This window comes from Strix uralensis, chromosome 9 (genome assembly GCF_047716275.1).
Source record: "Strix uralensis isolate ZFMK-TIS-50842 chromosome 9, bStrUra1, whole genome shotgun sequence".
Lineage (NCBI taxonomy): Eukaryota > Metazoa > Chordata > Aves > Strigiformes > Strigidae > Strix > Strix uralensis.
This window is the reverse complement of record NC_133980.1, coordinates 10,700,725-10,719,370: the sequence shown is the minus strand read 5'-3', so window position 1 is coordinate 10,719,370 and position 18,646 is coordinate 10,700,725. Positions and strand designations below refer to the sequence as shown.

The following is an 18,646-nucleotide window of genomic DNA, read 5'->3' as shown; positions in this document are numbered from 1 at the left end:
TGATATATTTACCTTTTCATGTATAAGTCTACAACAAAAAAATGCAAAGCAGGAGCATGGCTGACCCCTCAGCAGCCAGAGATCTCTTTAACTAACCTAGTGTAAAAAAATGCATAAAATACTCCAGCAGGAGCTTTCCAACTGCTGAGCAGTCCTTTTATTGCAAAAAACAGTACAAAAGTCAACAGGTCCCAGCTCAGAGCCTCTGCCAAACAAAAAGCTGTTCTACTCTGGTGGTGGAGTTAAGTGTTCTGGGTGAGCTGCTGCATCACAAGGGCACAGAGACTCACCAGCTGCAAGTATTCATCAGCACCATCTGCCAAGCATTTGTCTACTTCCTGCAAACAGAAAAGAGAAGGTAAAACCCTCTTAAAATGGTGGTGCTCAGGCCAGCCCTCCCTCAGGTTACAGTGGAGAACAGTTTGCCAACTGTTTACTTAATTGGCAACGAATTCTCCAGCCGTCACACACCAGATACCCATCATACCAAATGGGGAAAAATTACCTCTCCAGCCTCCATCTTCTTGAGGAGGCCAAGACCTGAGAGTTGATACACGAGCAGGGATGCCCCATTTGCTCTGCACAAACTGCAAGGAGCATCACTCTGCAGGTCATCAACGCTCTCTGCCTTTCTCCAGTAAATTTAGCAAAACCTCCACCACAGCTATCTTTTGTTCTTGGCCAAAATTTAGCAGGTTAATTAACTCTTTTTTTCTGAAAAGGCATTATTTTACACACCAGAACAAAACCTTGCATTTTGTAGCTCCTAATTTTTTTTTAAGTACTGACGTAATCTCACCTTAATTTTCCCTCCCACCTTACATTAAATAAAAAAACAACCCCAAACTCTTGCTTGAGTCCCCTTAGAACAATATAATATGGCTAGTAACTCACTTATCTTACTGGATTTCAATTCCTTCTCATGAAATTTCTCAGGACAAAAATTTAGGTTCTACCAAGAAACATTCAGAACTAGAAATCAAAACCACAGAATCACAGAATTGTCTAGGTTGGAAAAGACCTTGAAGATCATCTAGTCCAACCATTAGCCTAACCTTGACAGTTCTCAACTATGTGTATGTATACAAATCATGTATATACTTCTTGGGAGAGAGTGCATAAACAAAAGTTAATCACTGGACATCAATGTGTTAGATTTTAACTGAAGCTACAGACTTACCGCAAGTTTCTCAACTATGACAGATTTCTGCTTGTCACTGTAATCTTCGCTCTCAACAATAGTATCATGCAGCTGGTTTACAAGCTGAGCAACAGCATAGCCTTCATTTATGAGATTCTGTCTCAGGGAGAGAGGAAAATGGAAATAATTCAGCAGCAGAAACACCACAAACTGGAAAACCAATCTGAAAAATTCCACCTGAACTGAAAGACTGTACCGAAATTTATTCCAAAACTTCTAAACTTTAGAGGACAGGTCAGCAGTTTGTACACAGTCCAGCATCCTGCCCAACAGTGACCCAAAGTGAGCGCCTAGGAAAGACTGCAAGAGCATGGCAGGCATATAGCAATAATTTTGCCCAAATATTCTTCCAGCTTCTGACAATTTAGATCTCAGGGATTTTGTGAGCTAGAGACATTTTAAGCATTTAACAACCTTCACTGAACCTGTCCAATCTTCTTCTAAAATTAGGAAAGCTTAGCATCCACAGCATCATGTGGCAGCTTTACAGCCCTCACATTTTAAAGCGCCACCTACTTTATTCATCTGCTAGTTGCTAGCCTCAGGCATACAGAGATCTAAGGCCAAAACTTTTTCAATAAAATAAAAGCCATGGCAACTAAAGATAGCATTTTTTTTAAAATCAGTAGTGCCAAGTTATAAAAACAGCAAATACCGAGAACAGTAGTCCATGAAGCCATTTAGGCAGAGAGAAGTTTATGGAAACAGAAAAAGAGTTGGTGCAACCTTATTTTTCTGTACAGCAAAATAAACACCCATGCTTTACAGAAGTATGTACTCAAATTGTGTCAACTGCATATTGAGCATATTTGAAACAAAACCCCACCATGAAGTACCTACTCAAGAAACTGGAGAACAGTTCCAAACTACTACATTAGATTAGATCATGGTTTGATGAAAGACTATACCAGGTGCAAGGATTTAGAAAATGTGTATCATCACCTCTTAAGATCAACACATTTTCAGACATCATGGCAAGTAAATGTGAAAGTCTAGGGCAGTAACATCTGCACGAGTCCTTGCACAACAATTCTGAGATCTGCTGCAAGTCTACATGAGAATAAATCCAGACTCAAATCCAGAGGTCCTGCCAAAACTATCTGATGAGGCTCAGCCAAGTAAAAAGCAGGAGACTGACCAATACTGGTTTTTTTCATACAGGCATAGAACATTTCACTGGAAGGGAGAATGGTATTATGGCATGCTCCCCTCTGTCAGGGACAGATCCTTGATTTTAAGTCCAGTTCAAGACTGCCTGAGCCTCCTTTAAACCCATGAGATCAGGAATTTTCCATTCTTCAAAGAGAGAAAAAACCTTTTGTGTATTAAAGAACATAAATCCAGCTCTAGAAACCGGTAGCTTGTGCCCTGCAATATCTATTTTAAGACAAACTTAATCACTAGTGTACTGTAAGATTAACATGAAATATTGTAAAACTGAAGACTTATTACAGCTTTATTCAGATACTTCTCATCTAACACAGCTTCCATGTAACGAAGAAGGTGATGAGTCCAGAGACTAGTCGAGTCCACTGGAGACACAGTTTTAAAGGCCTGAGCCAAGTGTCTCGCTAGGAACTCCTCGCCTGCCTAATTCAGGCTAACAGCTCCACATGTCATCAGTTTAGCTCCGGGGAAAACCAGAGTCACACTGGTAGGGAATCCTATTTGCAGCTCTTCCTCAGATAAAGATAAAGGTAAAGATCAGAGTACTAACTGGTAAAGACATGCCTTCTGAAATGTGCATCCTAATTGACCTGGGGACAAATGTTCTTCAGCTGCAGCCCCGCAAGCAAAGGATTCGCAGGGCAGTGACCTAGAAAAATATCCAGGCTAGAGCACTAACAGGAATCTACCTTTGCCAGTGTTTCCAGTTTCTCAAATGAACCACTCTGGCAGACAGACAGCAGTTCATCAGTTGTTTCTTTAGGGATGACCTGTAACAAGAAGTTACATTCCTTAATTTCAACTTTGTAAACTTAAAATTGAAGTTGATGCTTACAAACAACTACAAACTGTTCATGAAGGAGGCCATTTTAGCATTTAATTCCTCTACACACCCAACCACTTTCAAGCAAGTATGTAAGACTAGCTAAATTTTATGAGTGAGCGCTAGATTGTAATATTTGTCCTATATTGGTTATATTAAAATAAAAACTATATAATGATAGTGAATAGTCAAAGTCACCTTCATAAATCCAACACAAAATCACTTATTCAGGACACTGACTAAGTGGAAGACCTACGTCAACGATTAGATCAGCCAATGCTTTCTGTACCATTGTACACCTAAGCAAAACTGCAAATCAGTCTTCTCTCCAGTGATGCACTGGGGACATACAAAAAAAGCCCAATGCAACAAGATCAGACAGTAAATCAGAAGAAAAAATGTTGACAGATGCAATTATTTAGCTCTGAGCAGGGAAGCATTGCCCACATTCTCCTTTCTACTCATTGTCTTTCCTGTCAGTTGAGTGTCTGGACAGTTCAGTTTCAAAGTTTCTTTACTAATCTTTTGTAGTAAGGTCACTCCAGGGTCAAAAACATTATGTATAACCAAGAACTTGAAGACTTTAACGAAGATGTAAAGTTGGATTCCTTTGGTTTAAACAAGCATTATTCAGTAACATAATTTCATGCTTCTCTTTCCTATCATCACAGTCAACTTCTGCCAGGTTTCTCAGAAATTGCGATTTACAGATACCTGTAAGCAAAATCCAGCTCTTTTCTACAGCTAGATACACAAAAATAAACAAGTTCACCGAGAAGATTGTTTAAAGCATGCACAGTGACAACTACCTCTGGTTCCATCAAAGTGAAAACCTCACAACCCTTACAATTAGCTATGATGGTAACACCTTCAAGGGAAGAGTGTCCATCATTAAAGCGCATTTATTTTTCAGCTCCTCAATTCCTGATCTCACATTTTGTGCTTTAGGGGGTGTTTTGTTGTTATAGGAACATTTTCACACAAGTTTTACTAAATGCATTTCCTCCCAGGTTTCTCCTGTCCCTGTCAGTATTTCCTAGGTCATTCCAAAACTACTGTTTTGTTAAAAAGCAAGGTCCATACACATCCTTGAAGAGACACCGTCACTGTGAATGTGAAGATGAAAGCTGCCACTGAAAGTCATTGCCCTGTGGTGTTTCCAAACCATATTTTGCAATGATTTTATTTATATACACACACATACTTATAACACACACACATAAAAGCGCCAAAAATATGTTCTAGTCTGTCCCACAAAAGGCAATACATTTTGTATTCATGGGGAGAAAAGTTCAACTTCAGTTTGAATTATAAGACTATTCTACAGTTTTCCTTGACTTACAGAGTAAGTTGATAGAAACTTGTTATATAGTAAGTGTACAGAATCAGACAGCCTTTAAAATTCTGGTGGATAATGTATCGGTAACATACTGCAACACTGATGGGTATAAACCAATTTTTTAAGCAAACTTTGAGCAAAGGCAGATACAGGTAGCAAGTAGACTTACTACACAAATGCTTTTTGGACCAATTACAGGAGAAACTGTAAAGCATAGCTTACCCCAGCAATTTCGGTGACTATCTTCTCTGTGATCTCTTTTCCACCCATTAGGCGAGTGGCACTTTGAAGAAAAGTAATTGCTTTTCTTAAGTCCCCTTCTGACACTTTAACAAGGTATGATACTGCCTGAAAAACAATGTCAGAAAATGCCAAGTTATATGTTCACTGTTAATTAAAATCCAGTACACTTTCTCAGCATGTTGATTTTAAAACATCAAGTAGTGCCTAAAGCAGATTGTCACAGACAGGCACAATAGTCAAGTTATAAAACAACCTCTTTATTAACATAAATGCATGCTGGCAATTTCAGAATGAAGCATGGTTTACTGCAAGTATACTCAGCACAGAACAAAAAGCCCTACAATTTTGCTTCAATTTTCTCTGGTGGATGTTTCTCTGGTTTTAAGAAGACTCTTAAACTTCATTCCATCAGTGGAAGCAAAGTAATATCTAAATGAGTTTATATACTGTATTTAATACAATTGAGGAGTCTGGAAAAGTATGCTGACTTAGCCCCTTTCACTGCAATGCAGTTATGCACTGGATTAAGCAATAAAATTACACGGCAACCATGAACTTACCTCACTACTGATTTTCACATGTTCCTTCTCAGAAACGTCCAACAGCCTCTGCTGTTGGATTTTGTCTGACAAAGGCTTGAAGCGGAATTTGGAGCATCGAGATGTTAAAGGTTCAATTATTCTGAAAGAAAGGAAGGTCAATGTTTGGTAAATGAATGCATGCATCAAGTTCATAGAGACAAAACTATCAAGGCAGAAAAGGGCAACATAACCTTAAAACTGCAACACTGTAAAGAATAAAAGTTGAAACCTAAACATTGTCTTCAGTCTTGTATCTGCATAGCTACCTCTCTGTTAATTGAAAACTATGAAACCTACATATCAACCTCTCAAAGCAGGGGCTGGGGGGAGACTACAGAACAAGAAGGGCAACAAGTCCAAATAAGCAACAAATTCCACACATACCTGCTGATGTAGTTACAAATAAGGCAGAAGCGTGTTGTTTTAGATTCTTTTTCCATTGTGCGTCTCAGAGCTGCCTGGGCTGCTGAAGTCATTGAGTCTGCTTCATCCAGGATTACAATTTTAAAAGGAGGACAAATTTTGCCACTGAAAAGTAAGAAATCCGTTATCCAGGAAACATGCAGTGTATAGACCAAGTAAAAAAAAAAGTCACTGCAAATAGCAAGTCATATTTCACTTAAGTATTTATATCTGATAAATAGAACATATTCAGAGGTTCAATCTTTTTCATTATTTTTACATAAAGGACTCATATTTGTAATAAAAGGGGAGACTGAGTTGCCATAGAAAGACCAACACCTGAATACTGCAAAAGTCCTCTAAAATACATACTCTTGTGTGGGAGTGTCAGCTCTGCGCAGCTGTGGGAGATTCAATATGTTAAGAGTCAAATCATGTGTTACTGGTAAATGATTAAGAGGCAAGTCGGCATTGGCCTGTCAGCCCTGCACAGCTGTGGGAGATTCAAACTTAAGAGCCAAATAGACATCGGCCGATCAGCTCAGCCAGAGAGCTCTGTTTGGGAAGCTTGGTGAAGGTGGAGAGCTCTGCTCGAGAGAACTCTGCTTGGTGAGCCAGGCAGCTCTGTCCTGCGCTGGCTTGGAGAAGTGCCAGCTCTACTCTGCATCGGCCTGGAGAAGCAGCAAAGTTTGGAGGAGAAACAGGTCTTCAAAGAGAGATACCAGGCTGTACCAGTGTGGTGAACAAAATGGCAGCACTGAGACTGCCTGTGTGGTATGGAACTGTTTGTGGGATAAGAGTGTTGATGACCGTCTACCTGCTGATCTGCTTATCATGAAGTAAGAGCTAAGGTAGCAAGAGCATAGCGAGAGCATAAGTATGTACCATTTTAATAATAAAGGATTTTCCTTCTGCACTTCAATGGAGAGTCCGTGCCTCAGTTGCCACACTCTTGCTTTTAGTTTCTTCTTTTAACAACTAATGCAGCTCTTCTTTTTACAGGATTCCTGATTCCCTGAACTTTAAAGAACACTATAACTGATTAACTTCAGTACACAAGATCATTTCTTGCCAGATAGCCCTGGCATGCACTTTCTTCCTGCTATATTTTCCACAATCTGCTTTTTCCACACATATGGCTTCACCTGCACAGGGCTTCTCACCACCTAACACCAGAATCCTGTTAGCATCTTATAAACTAGCGCCCATCTTGTACAAGATGCTGCAGATTAGAGGTACTAGAGGAGCAACTTCCACCACAATTTACTCAAAGAAGCTTTTCTATGGTAGCCAGACAACATCAGCAAAGGCAACAATGTATCACCAAATCCAGAAGGCCTGATCTTCTGGGGTTTTCCCTGTCTGCCTCTCCCTAACTCTAACAGCACTTAGTAAGAGCTCCTCCCAGGTGTTCAGACTCTTAAGATGAAATTACATGACGTCAAAGCTTAGCCAAAGCACTGTGTGTGTTGCAAACTTCTGGGCAGTGCTGACCCATTATTTATATTAGAATTACAAACTTAACAAAAACAACCACATGCTTTGTCCTAAGCAAGAGGGGTTTGATCCACCACTTACTCTGAACGGCTTCCAGATGCAGTTAGCTGAGCAAAAGCCTTCACTTTTTCCCGAATCACTTGTATTCCACGCTCATCAGAAGCATTTAACTCCAGGACTCTTTGCCGGAATAATTCAGGCCTGCAAAATTTTTTACAACATGTTAGCTGCTAAATCTTGTAATGATACATCATAGAGTACATCAACAACCATTCTGGCCTTTTTGAATGGCAGGTATTATTTTTGCCAGCATTACTAAATAACATACTTTGTTAAGAGACAGTTAAGTTGAGATCATTAAATGAATTTGGTATGAATTTCCATCAGCTATTTTTACAACTGCCTCCCGGACTGCAGAAAACAAGGAAGTGTAAAATTACATCAGTTATTCAGGAAAAAAATAGTAGCAAGTTGGCTTCATAAGTTCAGAGCACTCTATTTTATACACCCTTCTACTTATATGCTGTGAGCATTGTGGAAGAACAAGTAAAATGCCCAGATCCAGTCACTGGCAGTGCTCTGCCACTGCAATACTACCAGCAAGAAATATCTAGAGTATAATACAGGCAGTATTTACCTGCAATACCTCTGATGAAAGCCAGTGTACTCATTTTTTTAAGTTTTGGGAATTCAAATGGACACACAATGTGGAGTTGTCTTCCTAATACTAAACTAGAAGCAGTTCTGTCCAAAAAAACAACATGAGCCAAAAATTAAAGATGATGACAGGGAACAGGGGGGGCGGTACTAAAGTCAACATTAGATTTCATTGTAACATCAAACCACCTTCTCATCCATTTTTTGCTTATGGGTCACTGAATTAAAAAAAAACTCAAAATACTCAAAGACTCCCAAGTGTTACAAGTGAGTTGATGAATGTACACTTGCTGAATTTTAGTCTGATTCCCAATATTACTTCCAGACACACTTCAGTGGGCATAACGGAAAGATTACAATTCAGACATTTTATGATGTACTTTGAGATCTATGTGTAGCTAATGACTTACTGAATAAACCATTAAAATTGAAATTTCTTTACAAAGTTCAGTAAGGCATATCCAAACTATTTCTTTTCATACTCTTTGCTATAGGGTTACATGGCTGCCAGTTTCAAGTGTTGTAAGTCTATATTGGTAACAGAAATCACTGACTTGTGACAGGGCAAATGAGAAAGAGCTGAATTAGAATGTGAAGATATTCCTGAAAAAGACCTAGAAGCTACATAAGAAGAGGCAATGACCAGAGGCACTCCGTCACATGATTAGAAGACATGTGACAGTCACTTACACCAAAGCAACATGATTCCAGCTTACCCATAGAGTTCTCTAGCAGCTGCTAAAATAGTGGAAGTCTTTCCAGTTCCAGGTGGGCCATAGAACAACAGATTGGGAAGCTGAAACAGCAAGGCACCATTTTTAAGAAAGTAAATAAACTCGACAAACCATAAACAGGAAAAGCTACTGAAAATCTGAGCACCTAATAAAACAGAACCTAGTATCAAGTCTTTCACTTCTAGGTCATTGCACATAGTGCTCTAAAGGAGGACAACAGTTGCTGTTTATAATACAGCATGAACAGGCTGTTACTTGGTGGTACCATCACATGTTCTATCAAAATTGATACTTAAATTTATATTTTATTTTGATATATTCCCTCCAGGTCATGTCTGAGATCACTAAAGCCTACAGAACTTACTGTTATGACTGCAGTGACATGCAAACTTATCCAAGGATGCTCCTCAAACAGTCTGGATAGCACTAGCAGTGCAGCTGTGACAAAATCTGTCACAGGTTAACCATCCCTTACTTTCTCATCTCCCCAGACTATCTTTTCAAGCCACACTGAGAATTCTGTGCTGCCATTAACTCCACTGCAATAAGTACAAGGTAGCTTGTGAATGCCTGTGCTACATTGCAGTGAGTGTAATGCAGAGACAGCCTAACGCTAATCACAGAGATGCTTGTAACAACTGACAGGAATGCATAGCGCTGGCAAATTTCTACATCCATCCAAGAATTTTTCAAAGGAGGAGACCAGTGGCATTTCTTAAAGAGATTAGGTTAACTGATCTTTCACATTAATTAAAAACCTCAGCATGAAAAATAGGAATGCATTAAAAAAAATATGCTGACACAGGAAGATCAAAGCAGCACAGCAAAGACTGCAGTAATAATTATAGGAAGACATTTAGCAGCACAAAGCATAAAATCTCACAATTTGAGAATATAACTAAATATCTGCCAGATGTCTGGAATTCATCAGATGGAATAAAATAAAAGATGACTTTGTTTTGTCTGTCGGTCAGAGAACAGTATAAGCCTGCGTAACACGGTGGTCCTAGGATATGCACTTTCAATACGGTTGAAAAATTATTAATACTAACAAAGGGCTAATAAGACTTCATCTGGAAGGCTACACACAGTTCAGGTCATCCTTGGCTAAGGATGATGAATCCAAACTGGGAAAGGTTAGTAAAGGAATGAAGAGCTTATCTTATGAGAAGTGACTTTTAAAAAGTGTTTGATTTAGTTAGCTCAGCATAACAAAAGCTGAGAGGGAACATGACTGATCTTCATAAATATATCAGAGCAACACAGAGACAAAGAACAAAATTGGCATGAACCAAATTTGTGTAAGTTAACCATGACAAAGTTTTGGCTGAAATCAAGAAGCCCTCTAATTAGCATAGGAGTGATAGCTTTCTATACTACTATTTCAAGTAACCCCTCTTATAAATTATCAGGCTGGACTTTAAAACTGCTGCCTCTGATAGTAGGGGATGTTCCAGTTCTACATTCTTAGAACAAGAATCCAAGTGTCTCCTACAATCAATAGCAAAAAGATAAACCTCTCAGTCTGATTTCATTTCCAGCCCTTAATAAATGTTCTATTTTTAAAAAGAGTCAACTAAAATTAGATTAGAGAATTTTATGTGGAATATAGCAAGCAATGCAGACAGAATGGGCACAGCAAAACCAAAGACATCCAAAGAGCAGAGAAAAATGCAGGAGTACATAATCCATAATCAGAAAATGAAAGAGACAGACCAGTTTGGTAACAAGCATCCCATTTTAACAACTAAGGTAAGACACAGAGATCAGATGCAACTGTGTATGTACTGTAAAAGTACAGATAGAAGAATTTCAATCTTCAATCAATTTATAGTAAATAAATCCATTTCAAGTTTTGCCTGCTCTTTCTGCCAATCATTCATTGCTTGTTTCCCTAATTACTAAAAAGTAAACAGCATCCAGTACTGACAAACGTTTTTTCCAGTTTAATTAGATACCACAACATTATTGTCCCACTGCATCTTTTAGGAAAGTTCTAGGGAGAGGAAATGTTTACTGAATTGACAGCTGAAAATTCACCAACAACCGTGTTAGGTTAGCACACTGCAAGGGCAGACATTTTCATGGAGATTCATCATTTCATGCCTCTGTGCTAATTCATACTCTACTAGTAATCATTAGCAGGTAAAAAGTTTTAATAAGAATCTGTTTGCTAATTCCATTAAATCCATACTTTACTACTGTTTCAGCCTCATTTATGCTTGTTTCTCACTGAAGTTGTCACCAGTGTTTACACTACTTTTTCACCAAGCACAGCCTAATCCTTTATGTAACTGTGGCAATATTTTTAAACAGACTGCAACCTGATCTGGTTATCCATTTTTCCATGGTTGGCAGGGGTAAGTAGGATACCTGCAGGCATCACCCTGCTTATGGGAAAGTCACTGCATATAGTGCAAACCCCAACTCCTCTTCTAGAAGTTCCAGTACAAGTGAAAATATAAATTGCAATGACAATCCTATGCCTAACTCTCTTTTCAGTCATTAAGATATTATCAAGTAAATGAAAACTAAAGAATACTATGACATTCGTTAGTTTCTTTGCAAACAGCAACAACAAATCAGTCCTGGGAGAAAGAAATCAACTTCTCCAGTTCAAAACCCCTTGGACTCTGGTCTTCCCAGTTTATAACAAGACAGATGGAGATATATCAGGACTTAAAAGTCCTGCTCTGTTTAGCAGCTCCCAGACCAAGGCCCACAAATACAGGCCAATCAACAAATGACTGGCTCCCCATTTTCAACACTAACGTTTAAATAAAGCACATTACACAAACCTACAGCGTTGTCACAGCTGTTTCTTTGATCTCACCAGATCTCCAAATTCAGTAAGAACTTCTGAAATAAGTACCAGCCATCTCAGAGTTTAAATTACACTTTTGCCTTTTTGACAGAATGAGTCCTTTCAAGAACTAACAAAAATGTCCAAGTGTTAAATATTTTAAAGTACTTGAATGATTTTGTTCTCAAATGCCTTGCTGAGTTTGGGTAGCTGTGGCAAAATAAAAACCCCGTAACCATAAGCAGAAGTTATAATCTGTCTTTTCAACTCAGGAGGCAAGAAGTCAATGCAAGTGTACTAGGCTCATAATTCAAGAAACATTGCTGACCCAGAAGCTCTAAGGTTTTAAATAGCTGTTGCTCAAAATAGACGTTCACAACCCATCACCTAAGCAATGTTACACAACTGATATGTCCAGACAGAATAGGTGGCAGCACCTCATTTCTCCTTAACTGTTAATCATTTCTTACTAATTACCTCAACTGTACAAATACTATAATATAGCAGCATTGCTGTTGAAACCCAGATTTCTATGGGTACAACATTACATGACAAGGTCACATTACAAAAGCATTCTCAAAGTAAACTGAATCTGGAGACATGACCTAAAGAAAGAAATTATACACGACTTTCCCAGTTCTGTCATACCAGCTTCATTTTGGCTCCCTGTGCTCAAATAAGGTACATCTCCTTTTGCAAGTTCAGATCTTTTCAGATAGAAATAGACTCATATTAGTCAAAACAGAACTGCAGAGAAAATTGTCTTAAGATAAAATTTTCAAACACCAAAGATTACCTATGCATATTGCGCATCAGAGCACTCTATGAGTGAAAGGTTTCTTGCATAAAACTCTGGAAGGTCCAAATTGTTTCTTTTAGCTCTTGGTGAGCAGACAGCCATATCATAAATGTCATTTTCAGAACATCCTTACCAACTACTTCAGCTGGCATTAACAGCCCATGAAAACAGAAACAGCTTTTGGAGCACAAGAATGACCTTCTAGGTAAAGCATGGAGCAAAAAAAAAAGTCTCAGCATGTACAAAGGAAGGAATTGTCCAGACTTGCAAAAAAGCACAACCATCTCTTGGCTACCTACTTTATTTCTCCCTGCAGTCCCTCCACCTCCCCATCAAGTGGTTTGGAGGAAATAACCATCATTCATACCGAGTATTTACTAAATTTTTATCCAAAAGCAAATGCAAGTGTAAACAAAAGCAATTGAAAATGCTCATCCTCTTTATATTCTTAGGTCACAGATGTCAATGCTGCAGTGAAGTTAGTGCAACTGTCATACCTAGATTTTTAAAGCCAAAGAGACTTACTTGGAAACTTTAACCCAAAAAGTTTGTGGATCACTAAGTAGCAGACCTGGCACTTATAACTTAAACTTCCCTCATTAGCAAACAGCATATTTGTTTTAATGTTTAGCAGTTTCACAGAAGCACTGATAGATAACCAGGACTGTTTAGGAATGACTGGCAATCCAGACTTTTATATGAAAGAAAAATTTCCCCTCTCTTAAACACAAATGTCAAAAGTACTAGCTGAATAGTAGAGACGACAAAAGCCTTTCCAGATTTGAAACTATTAACAAGTAGTTTACCCATTGAGCTTTTCCAGAAAAATTCCAAACTGCATCACAGAGCTGACAACTTTACAATGTTTAGAGGGCTGGAAACATCACAAATTTTACACATATCTCACACCATACTATGAGGAAGCCACTTAGCTTGCTCGTAAAGTACCACAGTAAAAATGATCATTGCTAATTTAGAAAAGAGAGGTTTTCATTGCCGCTGGCTAGTTTCTGCCTAAACATACTGATTGGGTGAATGTTATCATTACACTTACATCAGCACCTTCCAAGGACTTTTTCAGCACAGCAACAACTTCATCCTGGAAGGCGACTTCATCCACATTTTTTGGGCGACTAGATAAAAAGACATTAAATGCAATTTATTAGCTAACAAATTTTCCGAAGAAAACTGAAATTGAGAAAAACAACTCTTCCCTTTCTGATTACATCAGGTACTGAAGAATTACAGCAAATTTTGTAGTTGAGGTCAAAATCATAACAGGAAATCTGTCCAATGCCTCTGCTCTGTATTACTGAAGTGATCTAATCTCCCAGGAAGCTGTTCATCTATTTATACTGTCAACACCTGCCTGAGCTGGTTTTAGAAGCAGAACTGTACTGCAGACTACAGTATTTTACCACTTTGTGAGCTGATAAAGGCTTCCCAAAACCGAAGCATTTAATGCACCTCTGCACCAAGCCACAGCAATGAGACAGCACTGCTTGACAGAGGCAATGGACACATTTTCTGCTCAGAAACACCAACAAAGGGCTTTTACAGTAGTTCACAGTGCTGGCTTTCCCCCATAACAGGAAAAGTTAAAGGTGTTCTCCCAGGTGGAGACACTTAGAGCTGCAACCCCTTTGCTGTGCTCCACACCCCCTCCAGAACCGAAACCCCCGTCATGACCAGACACGGCCACCCTGGTCAGCAACCCCACTGCCCCAGAAAAGCCCTTACTATTTCTCCACCCAAGGGATGGGTTTGAGCCTCTTGCCCTCCCCGCTGCTCCCCGCTGCGCCAGCCGCGCCCCTCTCCTTGGCAGCGAGGGGCTTGGTGCTGATGGAAGACGGGCCTTTGAGGAAGGCCTGCATGGCTCCGGATGGGCTGGGCTGGGCTGGGCTGGGCTAGGCTGGGCTAGGCTAGGCTAGGCCGGGCCTGACCCGACCACCACCTTCACCTCACAGCCTCCCCGCCTGCGCCCCGCCGTTAGGCCGAGCCCAACCCGCACACAGGCCCGCAGCGGCCCAGGCCCCGCCAGCCCTTCCCGCCAACCCGCGGCCGGCCGGGGGCGGGGACGCTTCCGCCTGCCCAGAGCCAATCACAGAGCTCGGCCCCGCCGCCGAGGCGGGCACTGACGTACCGCCATGAGGCGAGGGCCGTGCGGCGCCCGCCGGCAGCTCTGCGCATGCTCCGGCTGCGGGGGTGGGCGGGGGGAGTGAGGGGAGAGTGCGCGCGCGCAGGGCGGGAGTGCCTCTGGCCGGGGGGCGGCGCTACCTCAGGGCGCCATGGCCGCGCCTCCCATCAGGGCGGGGCTGCCGCCCGTCTGGTGCCCCCTAATTGCCGTCCATCCAAATGCCCCTTCCCCTGCAAGAAGGGGGAAAAAAAAAAAAGCAAGCGTTGTAGAAAAGCAGCGCCGAAAGCAAGCGGAGAAGGGGCTGCTGCTGTCAAGAGGTGGGAGTCGCTGCGGCCCTGGGGCGGGCCCTGTTGGCGGCTGAGGTGCGTCCTGGGGGTCTCTGGAAGTGGAACCCACGAAAGCCGGAGTCTCTCCCAGGCCTGTCTTGCTCCGGCTGCCCCTGGCGATTTGCGGTTGTATGGTCATCGCTGCTCAAACCTCCGGCCCTTGCTGTAGCCGTGCGAGCAGCTCCCCCAGGTGTACAGGCGCGGGCGTGATTCGTGCAAAAGCTATTAGTGAAGCAAAGTGAATCCTTTTTGTTTTCCCATTACTTATAATAATCTCCATTACAGTAAAGCCAAGAAAAAAATGAGGGGTGTGATTGATGTGACTGTTCCCTTTAAATGACAAAAAAGCATCCTTGTAGATTTGGCAGTCGTGATACACACCCACATTTTCATGCACTGGGTAGCTGTAGCTTCTCCTCCCAATTATGTACCAGCTTTGTGGATAAAAACCAAAAGCAATTCTGCTACCAGCAGCTGCATGTTGTGTGGTTGCAGATGTTCAGCTTTACTATTCCCCTTCGGCTACTCCTGGGCACAAGGCACAGCCCGAGCCGCCTGGGCAGCCGCGGTAGCCATCACCCAAAATAGAACCTGTGCAAGGGAAAAGAGGAGACTGGAAATGGTCTCTATGGCAACAGATGAACAGTCTCTGGAAAAGGAGATGCAGAAAAGAATTTAGGGTGAAAATACATCATTCTGTCAGTGAGACAAGCCTGTAATCCTTGTCTGGGCAATTTTAAATAAGCTGTTTCATCTGACATTCTGCTATTGAAGTATGAAATCCATATTGTAGCCTTAACAGCAAGAAATGCCCACACATATAATTACTGAAGTTGTCTTGTTCTAGCTGAAAATGCAATGCTATTTTTTTTCCCCACTATGATTATATTTGGTACTTCCAAGTCATGGGAACATGGAAATGGTAAGACATATAAGCAGCTAGAACTGTTTAGCTTTCTGAAACTGTATAAAGCTTTGTTGTATTTTTGAAGCTTCATTCTATTTGGTGGTCTCTATTGGATCCACCATCCTTAATGGGGCCACTTCAAATATACCTGGTATTTGAGCATATTATGAACTATGTATGAGCCTCAGCTTCAGTTCAGCAATGGAATTTGCTGTCAGCTACATTAAGTTAACTTCATAATACAACTTTTTGTTTCATTACCTTAACAAAACTTAAAAATTCCAGGAAGGGATAATGAAATGCAAGCTCCTCTCTCTTGCTCCCTGTTTTTCTCTTCCTCCCACTCATACACAAGGACTGAAAACTGTGCTTGCTCTATTCTATTGCATTGCATTCATTCACTGTCTTAGGGTCCAACAGATCAAACTCAACAGTTATGACGTCCTCTCATTTGCCTGACTCCAGTGTTTCCCATGGCAGAGACTGTGTTTTTCACTAGCCTCATCAGTGCTCCTCAAATGCGGCCCGTAGAAACTACTAGTCTAACGCATAGAAAAACCAGTTTAGCGGGAAAATGCTAATCATTTGTTGCATGCTGGATTTGTTCTTATGTAAGACTATTTAAGACTATTTATTTCAATTTATAAAGCTATACAACCCATGATGTGTTGGTATTTAAAAATCGTAGTACCCCAGTGGCAGATGCCTCATTACTGATATTGACCGAAGGCAACCTTCTTTCTTCATTTTCATTGTAGGCAGGTCCTCCAGCCACACGTGAACTCTAGTATCTTCCAAGTACCTCAGGTCTGGTTTCACAACTAGTAAAAACAGATCCCACAGCTCAGTGAAATGATACCATACATTGCACTACTACTACAGCAGACGGGGTAGAAGTGGGAGCGTGTGGTGGGATGGGTAGGGAGGTGAAGACTGCATCTTTTGGTGGCAGGACACTTTTCTAGCAGCTTGAGCTGACCTAAATGGGAAGCCTGGTCTCCTTCCTTCCCAATCTTCTTATGCCAGCTTTTGCAGGTGTACAATGGATTGAGGGTTCAAGAGCTCATCTGGTGGAAAACCAATGTGTCAGGGGTTAGGGACAGTAGCAGGGCAAAAGAATTATTTGGCAGAGGATGTCTGTCTTTATAAGTTACTCTGCCTGCTGCCCTGGAGACCTGCCCATGCCTCCATCAATTTAAATCTTCAGCCAGTTGACATTAATGTTTCCTGGGAGATGAGCTCGGGGTTTTTTATGACACTGAAAGAGGAGAAGTGGCTTCCTTAAAATAAACTACATAGAGTTTAGAAAGTAAGCTGACCCTAAAAATTACAGGATCACTGTCCAGCAGCTTTGTCCAAAATTCAAGCTTTGTTTTAAAAGATGATAGAAAGTGTTGAAAGAAATTAATGCAATAGAAATAGGTATATATGGATTTTCTTAAAAGGTTAACAGCAAATATTTATCTAATAGCTTTCAGCATTGGAAGACTTCTGTCAGAATTATGTAAGCAACACAGAGCAGACTGAAACTGGCAGTTTTCACTGTCCAAGCTGCGTAAACAAGAGAAGGTTCTAAGCAAGATGGCAAGAATGTTGAAAGGTATGAATTGGCTTATTTTTTTAGGAAGAAATAGTAACTAGGACAGCATTCAGCTCAGCTCAGGAAAGAGTGACTGCGGGATATGATCACTGTATGGAAAGTCATGGCTAAGATGGGTATTGTGAATAAGGAATTGTTCCTTCCTTCTGAAGATGCAGGAACCAGAGAACTGAAATTGAACTATCAGGCTTCATATTTAAAACCAGAAGAAGTAATTTTTTTCACACAATGCATATTTAAATTGCAAATCTGCTTGCTACCAAACTTTATGGCTGTCAAAATTATAAATAGATTCAAAAAATGATGAGACAGATTAATGAAGAAATGGAGTATTAAATATGATCAGGCAAATGCAAACTTAAACTCAGAAAGGCCACGAACTACAGATTGCTGCAATCTGAAAGGGGAATACTGGATAAGGACTCTCTCTTTAAGTGGCTGTTTCATACATTCTTTCCTAAGGGTATATTAATGGTCCGACTCACAGATGGGCTACTGCCCCAGTCTGTGTCAGGACAGCTGTTCTGGAGCACAGACAGTGAATGATTGATGTAAATGATAGTGACAAAAAGGTTTATGATGGGGAAGGAAGAAAGGGAGAGGAGCAGAGAGCTTTGCTAAAACTGGTGTCTTCAGCAGCCTCTTTTCCTTCAGAATGGATGTTAGAAACAGCTGTGCTCCCTTTCAAGTAAAGTAGCTGAAATGGCATCTGAGGCAAAGCAGGTCAGGCTTTGCAAAGCTTAGGCAAGAGGCTAAGCCTGAAGGCAGAGACCTAGGCATTGCTGGGGAAGCTGTGTGTGGGAGAAAAAGTGTACATGCAAGTTTGAGCAGAGAAGCCCAGATTTGTCACAGAAGCTGACTGAGAGGACAATGGAAAGCCAAGAACAGCCAGAGAAGCACTAGCACTGTGACCCTCTTAAAAGCTAAGCAAGAGCACTGTTGACTGAAGTGTTCCAAAAAGGACAAAAGTAAGAAAACTTGAAATACGGAGTGGTATTTTCCTTTTCTATGTGACTGATGTTACAGAAGAGAAACAGCTCTCTGCCTTCTTTGTAGGTATGCATCAAGGAAGTATCTGACTCATTTACCAGTTTCTTCTGCTAATGGAAATGTGCTGCAGATCTGAAGTACTGCCATAACCAGTCAGAAGTGGTGACAGTGTCATAACCTCTCCTGATTGTGCCTACAGTGTTACAGTTCTTCCCACTGAGTAATAAAGCCCCAGCCTTTGATATGGAGATCAGACAGTCTATAGACAAAAGTTAAGGGAGGAAGAGGTGTGATACCAAAGTAGCTTGTTTGCAAAAGAAGAAAATTAGGAAAGGGATTCTAAACTTTTCTGTTATTCCATCAGCCTGTCTTTTTTCTGGTATGAAAGTGTCTTCAGATGCACTCTGTACACCAGAAGGTTGTGATCTTGTTCTGGAAGG

General features: G+C 40.8%; 1 protein-coding gene across 1 annotated transcript; it reads right to left on the bottom strand.

The window, feature by feature from the left end:
• Positions 1 to 131: 131 nt before the first annotated feature.
• Positions 132 to 14,314, bottom strand: RFC4 (replication factor C subunit 4). Its single transcript, XM_074878609.1, has 10 exons — positions 13,987 to 14,314; positions 13,301 to 13,379; positions 8,627 to 8,706; positions 7,335 to 7,454; positions 5,739 to 5,882; positions 5,334 to 5,454; positions 4,753 to 4,878; positions 3,058 to 3,138; positions 1,181 to 1,297; positions 132 to 338 (listed from the first exon to the last, which is right to left on the bottom strand). The coding sequence occupies exons 1-10, from the start codon at positions 14,118 to 14,120 to the stop codon at positions 243 to 245; spliced, it is 1,098 nt and encodes a 365-aa protein (XP_074734710.1). The 5' UTR covers positions 14,121 to 14,314; the 3' UTR covers positions 132 to 242.
• Between the last annotated feature and the right edge of the window lie 4,332 nt (positions 14,315 to 18,646).